Genomic DNA, 14,676 nt, shown 5'->3' with positions numbered 1-14,676 from the left:
ATTTACCTTGCATCTATGTACGTTATCTTAAATTCGTATTCTGTGTCAATATTAAACAGTGAAGGAGACAACACGGAGCCTTGAGGGACTACCTTATGTATATAATAGTAATTTTTAATGCACATAGCTTCTAAGACAAACGTGAGACATGGTTACCATTCTTAGTTTGGTCATGAATACTTGTAATTATAATTTACAGTCCAACATTCTTACCTCTCTTGATGACATGGAATTGTCGAGCTTTAATGCAGTAAAGAGGGGGTTCGGGGAAGTCATTACTGTAGCCGCATGTTTGCTGAACAGTGACATACGGTATTCCATTGGTCTAAATCACAGAATGTTTGTGTATTACATCCAGTGCCTGACTCATCTGATGGCGGTGGCATATGTGTTGTGTAGTCTAGCCCCCAAGGGGCACACAGCACACAGCGGTGTCGGGTAAACAGCCCATGCGTGCGGAAACAAGCAGCGAACGTCAAAGTTCGTGGTGTCGTCATGACGACTGTTTGATCCCGCGAGACGTACAGTTCTCATCATAAGTTCATATCATTCACAAGTATGGAAAATATTCTTCGCTCGCTATTCAATACAGAACTGAACTAAAAGAAGTGGCTGGAAGCATGTTTTATCTATTCGCAATTCTCTGAGAGATCAGACCGTACTGTACATTCTGTTTCAGCGGAATGCGTACAGAGCGAGTCGGACATGCGGTTAGAGTCACGTGTATATGAGGTTACATTCGGTAGATTGTGGGTTGGAATATGACCGTCAGTAGTTGTAAAGATTATTTTCCGTGGTTTCCCATTTTCTTACCAGTCAAATGCTGGTTACGACCGCTACCTTCTCAATCTCAGTCGTTCCCTCTTCTTGCCTCTCCGACACCTCCGACGTGTTAATGGTATGTTAAATTACCAGAAATAAATAAATAAATAAATAAATAAATAAATAAATAAATAAATAAATAAATAAATAAATAAATAAATAAATAAATAAATAAATAAATAAATAAATAAATAAATAAATAAATAAATAAATAAATAATTGGAAACATGAAAGGGTGGCTGCGTATCCAAAGATGCATAAAATAAAGTTGAAAACTCTCCCCGATTGGTTTAGAAATAAGTGATAATCGTCATCTTCTTGACTTTTCTCCAAATTTATCGGAGTAAGCAATTAACATAGGTTTGACGCAGTTTTACGGCTGGTTGTCCTTCCCGACACTAAACATATGTGGAGGCATGTATTCATTATTGCGTTTTTCTGTGGTGGTTGCTAGTGTAATTAGTTTCATGTATATGAAGTATATTGAGACAAATACGCAATCCCCGAGCCAGATGACTAACCATACTGAATTATAATCCCCAGGGTCTGGCAATCGAAGCGGGGATACTCTGAACTGTAGGGCAGTACGCCGACCACTTAGATAAGGAGCCGGTTAATAATAATAATAATAATAATAATAATAATAATAATAATAATAATAATAATAATAATAGACGATACAAGATTGACAAAACATATATTCCAGTACCATTGGGAGGTTAAGTCAACAACGTGCTGTAGACAACAGGTCAAGAAGGATTTGGCGATAAAGATAATAAGAGAAGGGGAATCTATAGAAAGAGAGAGAATTAAAAAAAGTAGTTTTAAGAATGGAAGGATTCCAAGGACAAATGAAAAGAATTCCAGTCCAAAGTGGTCTGAGGGGAGAATAATGAAGCATAGGTCAATGATAAAGGAATCGTGGAACGAACAGAAGACGAAACAACAAGGAAGGATAGATGGAAATTGACATGTGGTCCCTAGAAGGCCTCATCGTGAATAATAATAATGTACTGGAACCGAACAACTATCACAGATAAGACTTCTTCTTACAACAGACCGGATATAGTGGTATCAGAGAAGGAAACAAGACGTGTCGCTCTGGACACAGCTGTCCCGAAAATCGGTTACATACACGAAAAGTATACCATCAAAATCAACTCAACAAGTATACCCAAGTGGGGGGAGCATACATAAAGGCTATGGAACTATTAAGAGGTGGTAATTGTAGCGATGATCCTTTAGAGAACAACTTCTATACCTAAAACTCTGTAGAAGTTGGATGTCAACACCAGCATCTACGAGACCATGCAGAAGGCAGTCGTCATTACCAAGACTGGAATTGTTAGGAAATTTATGAGTTCAAATTCTGTGTAAGAATCTAATAGAATTTAAGTTTTATTGTGCTTTGAATTCCTAACACCCATACAATTGCTTAAATATCCTTGGCACGAAAGTTTGCAAAACAAACAAACAAACAAATAAATGAATAGTAGGCCTACATATTCTTAAGGTATTTTATTGGTTTGAAATAAAAATAATCGTTAATTTCTGATAAGCTACCGGATAGTTCTTTTAAAAATATACTGCATTTCTCCATGTAAATTGACAGACAAAAATATTGTTATTGGGAAGTTCATAGGAATTTTTAGTCGAGGAATCCCTGGTTGCAGGCAACATGTATACCCTTTAGGTCAGACTGTATATGATGCTGTTTATTACCCCGGGGGTTATTTTCTACCCGGAAGCGCTGGCACAGTTTTTGATGTTTCAACTTGGTGTATTACACAGAGAATACAATAGCTCTGTCCCGTGTTCGTTTTTCCGTGATATTGCTCGTTGAAATGCATCCCCCTCCCTACGCTCATGTCGAAACTCACATGAATAGGGTCAATCAGAGGTGGAATTCGATCAATCTATAATGAGATTGCATTGTTAAATTCTGTCAGCCAGCTTAGTTCCTCAATAACCTGACATAATCCCGTCTCCACGTAATCCTCTCTTATCTTCACTATGTCTATATGTGGACAACCTATTAATTATAAAATTACTTCAGAATGTCATGCGGTTTCTCCCATTAGATCTTTTGACAATCTGTAGACCTATTAACTGTAGACAGAAAGGAATATAAATACATGACTCGTTCAGGAACGTAAAGTACAGAGTAACCCAAAAGTCTGTTCAGTTTGACGAGGCAATAGTTCACGGAATATTGGAGGTAGAGAGGTAATAATCGACACACGTGAATGGTATGACATAGGATTCCATTTACACCAACAACGAGTGCAAAAACAGGCTAACAGATGGCGCTGGACAGCAACACCTCAGTGATGTAGCATGACACACGTCTACGGTACAAAAGGAGCTTTCGTGAGAGAAGGCGTCAGATGCTTGCCACGCCTCTCCCGGTCCCCCGACCTCAATCCGTGTGATTATTGGTTGTCCACTGCAATCGTCCGACCTCATTAGAGATGCTAAAAGACAGCATACTACGGCAATTTCTCACTAAACCTACAGATATGTTGTACAGTGCTGTTCACAACATTGTCCCTCGACCACATGCACTGTTGATGAATGACGGAAGACATGTTGAGCATGTGGTATAAAGAACATCGTCTTCGTTAAACCTCGGTTGTTCTGCTAATTATTGCTTGTGTATCGTATAAAGCGCCATCTGTTGTTCATTCTGTGTAATTTCTTTTGGCGACAATAAAACTCCATGTCATGTCAATCATGTGTGTCAATTATTAACTCTCTACCTCCAATATTCTATGATTTATGGCCTCGTGAAATGTTAACGGACATTTGGATCACCCTGTACATTACTTGCTCAGCCTTCATTGCTGCATCTTTATTCCATATTAATCTCGTGCCAGTTGATAAAAGGCACTTGCGTCCTCAATATTCTCCGAATATAATCTCCTGTGAATTTTGCCTCTTTGCGAGGATCCAAACATCGCTGGAGGTACTTCATATTGTATCAATAAATGAGTTCAATTGCAGTATTGCAAGAGGCACTGAAGGAGATTGTAGAAGGCGCTTTCAAGAACTGATTCCAAAGCCCTCACTGGTGTGGGCTGCGGAAGCGGAACTACGTATACCTCACTGTCCTACTGACGACATGTTATTGGCAAGACGCTTCGGCGCCATCCAGTTTCAGGGCTATTTAGTACGGCATGTGAGCGGATTCAGACTTCCATGACCACTCCTGTTGTGTTAAGCAACCAATGCCTTTCATGGTTTCCCATGAGCGTCTATTGAACACTAGCGAAAGTGTATCGTTGCGCAAAGTGATTACGTTGAAGGTGGTTGAGTAAGATTTAAAGTACCCGCTGAGGGTGGAGGATGCAGAATATCCATGATATCCCCTGCCTGTCGTAGGAGGCGACTGAAATGGGTGACCTAGGGGTGATTGAATTTGACGCATGAGGCTACTTGTAATAAGTACCATCACGCGAGGAACACCATGGGTCGTCTTTACCTGCGAGTACTCGTATCACTATGTTATGTACACACTAGGTTTGTGATTAGTAGCAACAGAGGGTGAATCAGGGTGGGATTTGCAGTACCCGTGATTAGTACCACTATAATTATGCAGAACACCACGGGCTTACGTTGCCTGTGATTAGTAGCACTATATGAGGAACACCATGGGTTTGCGTTGCCTATGAGTGGCGGCGTATTGTGAGAAACAGTTCTGCCGTACCTGTGCGTAGTGCCAGAATGTGTGAAACACCGTAAGTATACGTTACTCATGATTAGTACCGCTACATGAGAAATAGGGGCTGCCTGGCCGAGGCGGTAAGGACGTGGGTTCGAATCCCCGTCAGGAAGTCGTAAAATTTAGGAAACGAGATTTCCACTTCCGGAGGTGCATATGGCCCTGAGGTTCACTCAGCCTACACCAAAAATGGGTACCAGGTTAATTCATGGGGGCAAAGGCGGCCGGGCGTAGAGCTAACCACTCTATCCCATCACGTGCCGCGGTTAACAATGGTGGAAGCCTTTACTTTCCACTCCTCCAAGGGCCTTCATGGCCTGTACGGAGGTGACTTTGTCTTTGTCTTTGTCTTGACACGAGAAATACCATGGTTCTACTTTATTAGTGATACGTAACATTATGAGGGGCCGTTGACCTGGATTTTGGACCCGTTTAGACAACAAGGGTCATCGATTCAGAATTGTGCTTTGAAATTATGACGACATTTGTTCTTTAAAGCGGCCTAACAGCTAGGTTATCGTCCCGCTTTGGAAGCAGTCCCTTGGTCAGTATACACTATTGTCTTAAGATAGCTTCTGGAAAGGTGGGTCATTGTGGTTCGAATTCACTGATTGTTTTAAGTTCATAATGATTGTTCATCATCTCAATTTTTTGAATTCTAGTCGGTGGATTAATTTTGGAATTATTTTTAACTAAAAATATTGCGAGTTGGGTCCGCTGATTATTTTAAATTCATATGCATCAATCCAGTCTTCATTATCACGTTTTGAATTCTGGTCAGTGGATGAATTTTGAACATTTAAATTGTCATTCTATTTCGTCTCATTTCGTACAATTAGGGGCCAATGACCTAGGTGTTAGGCCCCTTTAAACGACAAGCATTATTATCATCATCATCATCATCATGATTGAAAGTACTGGGGTACGGTATCAATACGACGAGAGACCAGATGAAGTCTCTTCAAGTGGTTACTTTACGATGAACGAAACAGTACATCAGCGGGTGAGGTGGAAGAATGAAATGTACCAATAAACAGATCGGTCACAGAGGTATGTGCTATTGAGTGAATTACATTTGACAAAAACTGTAAGTAGTTTTTAATCACGGCCAACTTATTAGCAGTTGGGAAGAAAGAAATACCTAAGTAAACCCCCAACAAATCCGATGGCATTAAAGCCCTTGAAGGGCCTTGGCCTACCAAGCGACCGCTGCTCAGCCCGAAGGCCTGCAGATTACGAGGTGTCATGTGGTCTGCACGACGAATCCTCTCGGCCGTTATTCTTGGCTTTCTAGGCCGGGGCCGCTATCTCACAGTCAGATAGCTCCACAATTCTAATCACGTAGGCTGAGTGGACTTCGAATCAGCCCTCGGGTCCAGATAAAAAATCTCTGACCTGGTCGGGAATCGAACCCGGGGACACCACGGGGCCGGCTTAAATACCTAAGTAATTGTAGTCAAATTTTCTCTAATGGACACAAAACATTTCAAATACATCCTGGTTTTGCATGATGTTTTTCTTCATGATGGAGTACCTGAAATACTGCTATATAATGTCTCTGTGTTTCTGGATCACACAATTTTAGCGACCAACGCTACGCTGAAGTGGTGTATCAAGCCTCGTTTCTCGCATCCTTAGCAGTGAAATCGCTGAGCGAACTATAGATGTCGGCTTCATCCTTATGTGGAGTTTCTACTTTGATTGAGGTCATAAATTTGACTGAAATGACCGTCATAGTTGATGTTAGGAATACCCAAGGTGACAATGCAAGGAACGTACATTGCTGTTCGAATAAAGAGAGAACTACTTCGTTGAAGGAGCATCTATAGCATCAGTGCCCACGCCTTGTCTCGAATAAATTACACTGTGGAGAAGACCTACTCTTCAATGCGCTGTTGAATATCTTACTGTGATTTCCATTTAAACAGAGCGAAGCAGCCGAAGTCTACACTGACAAAGCAAAGCAAAGTCACCTCCGTACAGGCCATGAAGGCCCTTCGACGGGTGGAAGGTAAAGGCTTGCACCATTCGTAACCTCGGCACGTGACGGGGTAGAGTGGTTAGATCTACGCCCGGCCGCCTTCGCCCCCAGGAATTAACCTGGTACTCATTTTTTGTGTAGGCTGAGTGAACCTCAGGGCGATATGCAGCTCCGGAAGTGGAAATCTCGTTTCTTAAATTTTACGACTTCCTGACGGGGATTCGAACCCACGCACGTCCTTCCGGGCGAACCGAGCACGCCCTTACCGCCTAGGCCAGGCAGCCCCTTCTACAATGACAACCTTACTCTTAAAATGAATGCACAGATTGATGAGTGACAGCCAGGGGAAATAATAATAAATGTGCCTACCTGCTCTGACACGGACGTCTCGGCTGAGAATGGTGCCTCCTTGGTTGGCCGCTCTACAGCGGTACACAGTGGAGTGGACGTCCTCGCGGTAGTCTTCGGCCCTGAACGGCGGGAAGTACAGTGTTCCATTGTTGAGTGTCTGCCTGTAACAAAGAAGAAGAGGCAGCCATTATTATTTGATAAGACGTCGCTGACAATTACTGGGGATATAACACTTCACGCTTCATCTCGTTCTTTCCTTTTCCTCTAAATAATCAATGTTAGAATTTTGCAGTTTCTCTATAGCCATACAACCTCAGATGGTGCTAACTGACTACTAAACCAGTCACTAGGCTGACGAACTAAGTGAGAGATTGAGAACGTAATAAACGTGCGATAATTTTTCGAATTTCCCAGCTTCTTAGGTATAGGGTAAATATATCATTTTAAATTTGCGTGCATCTTCTGTTATTTTATGTATTTTGCGTACTGTTGCAAATCCGCAGCCTGCAGTCATTCGATCGGGTTAGGAATGGAATGAATGGAGACTCCATCTAGCGACGTGGATAGGAATTGTGCCGGCTGCCGAAGCCTGTTGCACTCCTCTGGGGCAGTTAATGACTGACAGATGAAATTAAATGATATTGGAGAGTGTTGCTGGATTGAAAGAAGAAAGGGGAAACCGGAGTACCTGGAGAAAAACCTGTCCCACCTTCACTTTTTCCAGCACAAATCTCACATGGAGTGACCGGGATTTGAACCACGGAACTCAGCGGTTAGAGGCCGGCGCGCTGCCGCCTGAGCCACGGAGGCTCCACATTTTGCGTACTATCTAATATAATATGAAGAAATGGCAGGTTGACCGGGATAATCCATCGTCTGATTGGTAAATATAGCCACATACTCTCCACGATTGCAACAGTATTTTGAAAACAATGACTGAGGCACGAGTACAATGACGGAGAGAGTGGAATCAGCAAGGAAATAGATACAAAGCTCAACAAGAAGCCAGTATTGCAGCACAGCGTGGTTTTTCAAGCCGTTTAAGAACCGAAGCACTGTAACATTCCCAATTCTGGACCTTTCACCCGACTCCGTTGCCGAAAATCTTCGATGCTTTAGTGCGACTTTAAAAAAGTAGTCAAAACAGCAATCACTTTTGGGGTTGGCATATCCTTTTCCTGAACTGTTACGATGGTACTAACTGTGCCCAATCTTCGGCCGGTTTTCCGGTTTGTTAAAAGTCTAATCTCAATCGGGAAAATGCCTGTGATGTTCATGTCTATAGCCCGTATTTGTAATAGTTTGTAATAGGTTAGAATGTAAACTTAATGAAGGGAGTAACAAGTATACCCTAGCCTTCACAACAGTTATGCTATGAGTTTTGCATAAGCATTAGGGTACGGTCTGTCAGAAACTCCTAAAGTTTATATTACTCCCGCTACACAACGGGAGAGCGGGCTAGAAATACTTCTTAACAAACAAATTAGTTCGCATTCTAAACTATTAAAAAGGTCATCTCCATATAGGCCATGAAGGCCCTTGGAGGGATGGAAGGTAACGGCTTCGACTATCCGTAACCTCGGCACTTGATGGGTAGAGTGGTTAGCTCTACGCCTGGCCGCCTTTGCCCGCAGTAATTAGCCTGCTACTCATTTTTGGTGTAGGCTGCGTGAACCTCAGAGACATGTGCACATCCGGAAGTGGAAATCTCCTTTCTTAAATTTAACGACTTCCTGATCTGGATTTGAACACACGTCCTTCCAGGATTGTAAACGATTACTGCCTAAAAATGTTGTGACTATTAATGGCATACCTAGTGTAACACTATGCGGAGTTCTGACGTAAATCATTAAATAACGCACAAACGCACAAAAGCACTCCTCTTTTGTCAGATTGTGAAAGAAATTCTACAAGGCATCGTTAAAAATCAACGTGAAATTGACCGATAACTTTCTTCAATAGACAAAGGGCACAATTTTGAACCTAGGTTCAGTGTTACGAAAAGAAGAAAATCAAGATGGAGGAGAGCAGGATTAAAATAAATAGAAAGGAAAGGAGCAGTAGAAAAGTAAAGAAGAAGATAATGAATAGCAAGGATAGTTAGTCCGCCTCTGTGGTATACTGCTTAGTGTGATTACCTGCCACCCCCGGAGGCCCGGGTTCGATTCCCGGCTCTGCCATGAAATTTGAAAAGTGGTACGAGTGCTGGAACGGGGTCCACTCAGCCTCTGGAGATCAACTGAGTAGAGGTGGGTTCTATTCCCACCTCAGCCATCCCGGAAGTGGTTTTCCGTGGTTTTCACTTCTTCTCCAGGCAAATGCCGGGATGGTACCTAACTTAAGGTCACGGCCGCTTCCTTCCCTCTTCGTTGTCTATCCCTTCCAATCTTCTCATCCCCCGACAAGGCCCCTGTTCACCATAGCAGGTGAGGCCGCCTGGGATAGTTACTGGTCATTCTCCCCAGTTGTATCCCCCGACCCAATGTGTCACTCTCCAGGACACTGCCCTTGAGGCGGTAGAGGTGGGATCACTCGCTGAGTCCGAGGGAAGAACCAACCCTGGAGGGTAATCAGATTAAGAAGAAGAAGGATAGTTAAATGAAGATGATGGAAGAAGAGAAGGTGGATAACAGTAAGGAGAAGAACAATGTGGGAAAGGTCAGAGAAGAGAAGGAGGTGTATGGAAACGGAACTGAAGATGAGGAATCTGAAGAAGCGAAAGGAGGAATGGGAGGAGAAAAGCAGAGAAGAAGGATGCGATTAGGAGGAGTAGATGAAGGAGTATTAGTAGAAAGGAAAGATGATGGCATGGAAATAAAAGATGGGGAGATGCAAGGAGAAGGAAGAGGAATAGAAATGGAAATGGAAGGAACAGAATTGCTGAATGAGTAGAAGATTACGATTTTGTATTGGCTTCGGTGAGAAAATCAAATCACTGGAATTAATCAGAAATAAGTGAGAAAAACAATCTGGAGAGAACTTTGTAGCCTAGCCGCGAGCTATCCAGTCATCGCTGAAACTTGCGCTGTAATTAAATAAAGAAATCTGAAGGATATAGCTCCGTGATGCGTTGTGGGATTATAGAATGATACGTCCCTCGGCGATTGTTTCCGTGAAGTTCATACAGAACCAGGAACTACGAGCAGTTCTTATTAGAAGACACACGTTACGGACAGTCCAGTCTAATCCAGGGGATTACGACATGGAGCTCCCGAAATGAAAGCTCTCCACCAGCTTGGATCTTCATTTTATTCCACTGCCCCACGCATGACGGGGACAGTTCCTTTCTCTGTCAGCTCGTATCTCATCGCGAACGCAAAGAGCGTACGCTCCACATCCGCAGTTTTCCCATTCACAGAAAAATAATCATATATTCCAACAAGTTACAAATTTCTCTTCAATTACCAATCAAATACGCGAAATAATAATAATAATAACTCCAAAATTAGACATTACTGCACTGTTATTACACCAGAGGCTCTGTATGCGTCAGAGACTCTTATAATGAAAAAGAAAGGTCTAATGGAAAAACCAGAAGCTAAGGAAAGCAAGATAAAAAAAATTGGGTTCCATCAAAGAAAACAGCAACTGCATCAGGCGTCACAACCATGAATTATACAAGCACATGGAGAAGTTAAGTGACACGATTCGAAAAGGAAGGATTGCCTTTTATAGCCAGGTGAGGTGAATGAGCCCAGGCAGGATAACTAAACGGATATTAACATACTTTCAAGATAAGAAAACCAAAGGGCCATGGTTCACAAAAGTTGAGAAAGATCTACGATAAATGGAAAATTCTACTAAAGATATCCAGGAATGTGTTACATTTAAGAAAAAACAAAGTACGCACAAAGGTTTCAACGAAAAGCCGAAAATGAAGACAGGGAAGGCGTGGACCCAAGGGAGAAAAGAACAACACCGGAGACGAAAGCAGGAGCATTGGGTGGCAGTTAAAGCTCGAAAAAGGAGACAGTTGAACTGACGTGGTCCCTAATTGGCTGAAACGAAGATAATAATAATAATAATAATAATAATAATAATAATAATAATACATTAACAATGATGGGTCCCAAAATATTGTGGGATTGGTTTACAAGAAATTGAATCTTTCAATTGATTGCCTAGTTTCTGTAGAAGACTTAGCAATTTTCTCTGATACTTTGGATATGGTTACCAAGCAAATTAACCACCTCGAGGCACAGACGTCCAGATCTCTTTGAAGGAAACGCAATTCGTAACTAACATCAAGCCAGCACCAAGAGATCTAAAAGTAAACCAGGGGGCAATCAGACGGACGGATCAGTTTAAATATATTGGTGAGTGGATGGAACCAACATCTCTGAGAAGGAAACTTTCGCGTCGAGTATGAGTAAAATGGAAATTGCTTATCACCTAACCAAGGATGTTTACAACAAAACGCCCATTTACTTGAACGCAAAACTCAGACCTTATTGCACTGTCATAGGATTTGTATGCAGAGGACTGCCTTGATATGGACAAGAAGGGCCTAATAGAAAAATTGGGAATTAAAGAAAGTTCTTAAGGAAAATTCTTGAATCAAAGACAAGGATGAATATAGCCGTGAGCTGTATACTCATGTCCAGAAGATATCTGATGTCATGCGGAGAAGGAGAATTGCATTTTATGGCCACTTGCTAAGAACGAATCCCCACACGATTATCGAACCGGATCTTTAACTACTTTTAAGATAAGAAGACCCAGCCAGCTTGGTTCAAGGAGGTGAAAAGGGACCTACAGGAGATGTGGATCACTTATGAAGATATACAAGAACGCAACCCACTCAGGAGGAAAGTAAAGGACCACCAGGCGTTTAAAGGAAGGCCAAAGTTGAGGACGGGAAAGACGTGGATGGAGGAAAGAAAAGTGTAACACAGACAATGAAGGAAGGAGCATTAGGCAAAGATCAAAGTCCATAGAAGATAACTGAAATAACGCGGTCGTTGGAGTATAGTAGGCCCATACGATAGAAAACAATTAAAACACTGTCCCTCCTGCATTCAGAATACCCTCCCTGTTTTATCTGGAGCGCCATCTACTTATCTCCAAAACTTGGTTTAGCAGATATTATAATTCGACACACGTCCCTCTTTGCAGTTAGTCTACCCTTCTTACGCTGAACTGTGCGCCATATCTTGCCATATCGTTTACAATAGCTTGCCGTGACAAATTTCACTTTTGGGGTTAGTACAACCTCTTTCCTGACAGTTAATATGGTACTAATTGTGTCCAATCAGCAGCCAGAGAATCAGTGGTGGCCTTCTTGGTCTCCCCTTCCCGAGAAAAAGAACTTGCGAATGTTGCGTGACTGGTTGCTGGCAAGATAGGGGCAAACTTCAAAATGTGTAAGAATCCTATACTCAACACCACTCTCCTTTTAGTGCAGAAAGATCATGACATTCATCCCTCTTTGAATGAGAACACGATATTCATCTTCTCTGAAGGAACATGACATTCATATCCATCTGAAAGAGTACATACAATTTATCACCTTATGAAGGAGGTCGTGGCAATCAGCCATCACTGAAAGTGACCTAAATGAGCATATAACTAGGTACGTAAGACTGAAATATGGCCTATTATTAAGACACTGGTTATAAACCTTTAATTTTTACTCACAAGATTCAGATGTAGCATGTAGTTCGAATGCAGAACATACTTAAAGTGGAATCATTCCTGAGATGTCCGGCTCCATGGCTAAATGGTTAGCGTGCTGGCCTTTGGTCACAGGGGTCCCGGGTTCGATTCCCGGCAGGGTCGGGAATTTTAACCTTAATTGGTTAATTTCGCTGGCACGGGGGCTGGCTGTATGTGTCGTCTTCATCATCATTTCATCCTCAACACGGCGCGCAGGTCACCTACGGGTGTCAAATCAAAAGACCTGCATCTGGCGAGCCGAACATGTCCTCGGACACTCCCGGCACGAAAAGCCATACGCCATTTCATTCCTGAGATATTTCCGGTACAAAACTTTTGGCAAACCAAAATATTGCTTCATTCACGCGTGTTTTTTTCAAGATTAATATACTGTATATTTGTCTCAAGTATACCAATTTGTGTATGATGATGCTGGCTTAGAATGCTAAGCTAATAGTATTTCTTGTAATAATGTCTTTGCATGGAATTGCTTGTTGTACACTTGTTGTTGTTGGGTAATAATTAAAGCCCGGATTTTTATGCAGTAACAGGTTAGATTGCAAACTAATTTGGTTAGTAGAAAGTGGCGGCCACCCGCTCGTTCATAATGTATCAAGGGTAACATAAATTACAGGGGTTCTGATGGGTAATACCCCTAGTATTTATACACTCCCCATAGCATACTTGTTGTGAAGGTAGTCTATACTTGCTGCTTGCTTCAGTAACTTTGCATTCTAATCTATTAATGCATGAAAGTCCGGGCTCTAAGGATGTTTTAATTTTACTTTATCATCACACTACTGTAAGTGATCGTTGCCACCGGGATATTTTCCAATTACGATGTATATTTTAATAATAACAATAATAAATGTTTGCCATAGTTGAACACGCATTTCACACTGAAATGTAGGTAAATACTGGGTGAAATGAAATTTTTATATTTAATTCCGTTAGACTTACGTAATTTACTTAGAATCAGTGTTTCTCTCACAACCGTCCACGCATTGAATCCTTCCTTCAAAGCTCACAAGCAGAAAGGCGTTTATTTGATAATAGGATTATAAGCTTGCGATGTAGTGGCCGGCGGATAAAAGCGTCCCTTCTCTCTGTTTTATCTTTCGTGTGGTCTTGGGCAGAGGAATTGAAAAACTAACAAAAAACCGAAGGAATAAGAAATAAAGAGAGAAAGAATCCTAAAATTCATTTTTCTCGTTACAATCTGATTTACGCCACACTGACACAGACAGGTCTTACGTTGACGATGGGGTACGAAAAGAATAGGAGTGGGAAGGAAGCGTCCATGACCTTAATTGAAGTTCAATCCCAGCATTTGCTTGGTGTGAAAATGGGAAGCTATGGAAAGTCATTTTCAGGGCTACCGACGCTGGGATCCGAACCCACTATCTGCCGAATGCAAGCTCACAGCCATGTATTCTAAACTGCGTCTCCAACTGCTCGTTAATTCATTTTTCGTTGTTGAAGAACATGATATTGGGCGACAATGGGATAGGAAAGGCCTAAGAACGGGAAGGAAGCGGCTGTGGCCTTAATTAAGATACAGCCCCAGCATTTGCCCGGTGTGAAAATGGGAAACCACGGAGAACTCTCTTCAGGGCTACCCCTATCACAACATTATCCATTCCTTAATTACCTATGTGGATCGTTGATAGCGTATCTTCCTCCGAATCCCAGGTTCACGAGTTCAAACCCGGCAGAGGTAATAAGGACCTTTAAAGGGCTAAATAAAGTGTATTCAAAAGACTAAGTCTTACTATATCGCAATGTAAAATATCTCTGATTACCGATTTGGGGTTTATGCAGCAAAATAAACGAGAATTGTACCAATAGAGAATTATTTTCCTCTGTCGTGTGGCAGAAGAATACGGAACGTCTAAACTGGCACGGAGGGAGCGCAAACGAGGTCACATTTATTGCCTGCGCCCGCTGGCTAAGACCACATAATAATAATAATAATAATAATAATAATAATAATAATAATAATAATAATAATAATAATAATAACACCAGTATCATCCATTCTCGAACAAACATCATAACTCTATTTTTTAAGTTGTTTGTCACATTCATCTCCCTTTGAATGGTTTTCTTTCAACATTCTCTCAATTGGTGTATATTTTATAAATGC

The 14,676-nt window shown here is 41.8% G+C and overlaps 1 protein-coding gene across 1 annotated transcript in view; it reads right to left on the bottom strand.

Annotated features, from left to right (window-relative positions):
- Dscam3 (Down syndrome cell adhesion molecule 3) overlaps positions 1–14,676 on the bottom strand; it is a 1,308,845-nt gene that overhangs the window by 613,958 nt on the left and 680,211 nt on the right. The window contains exon 3 of the mRNA XM_068229415.1: positions 6,894–7,036. Coding sequence (XP_068085516.1) covers positions 6,894–7,036 — 143 coding nt within the window. The remainder of the gene's footprint in view (positions 1–6,893; positions 7,037–14,676) is intronic.

The sequence above is a fragment of the Anabrus simplex genome, chromosome 10 (assembly GCF_040414725.1).
Source record: "Anabrus simplex isolate iqAnaSimp1 chromosome 10, ASM4041472v1, whole genome shotgun sequence".
NCBI lineage: Eukaryota > Metazoa > Arthropoda > Insecta > Orthoptera > Tettigoniidae > Anabrus > Anabrus simplex.
Note: the sequence above shows the minus strand (reverse complement) of the source record. Positions and strands in the feature narration are given on the sequence as shown.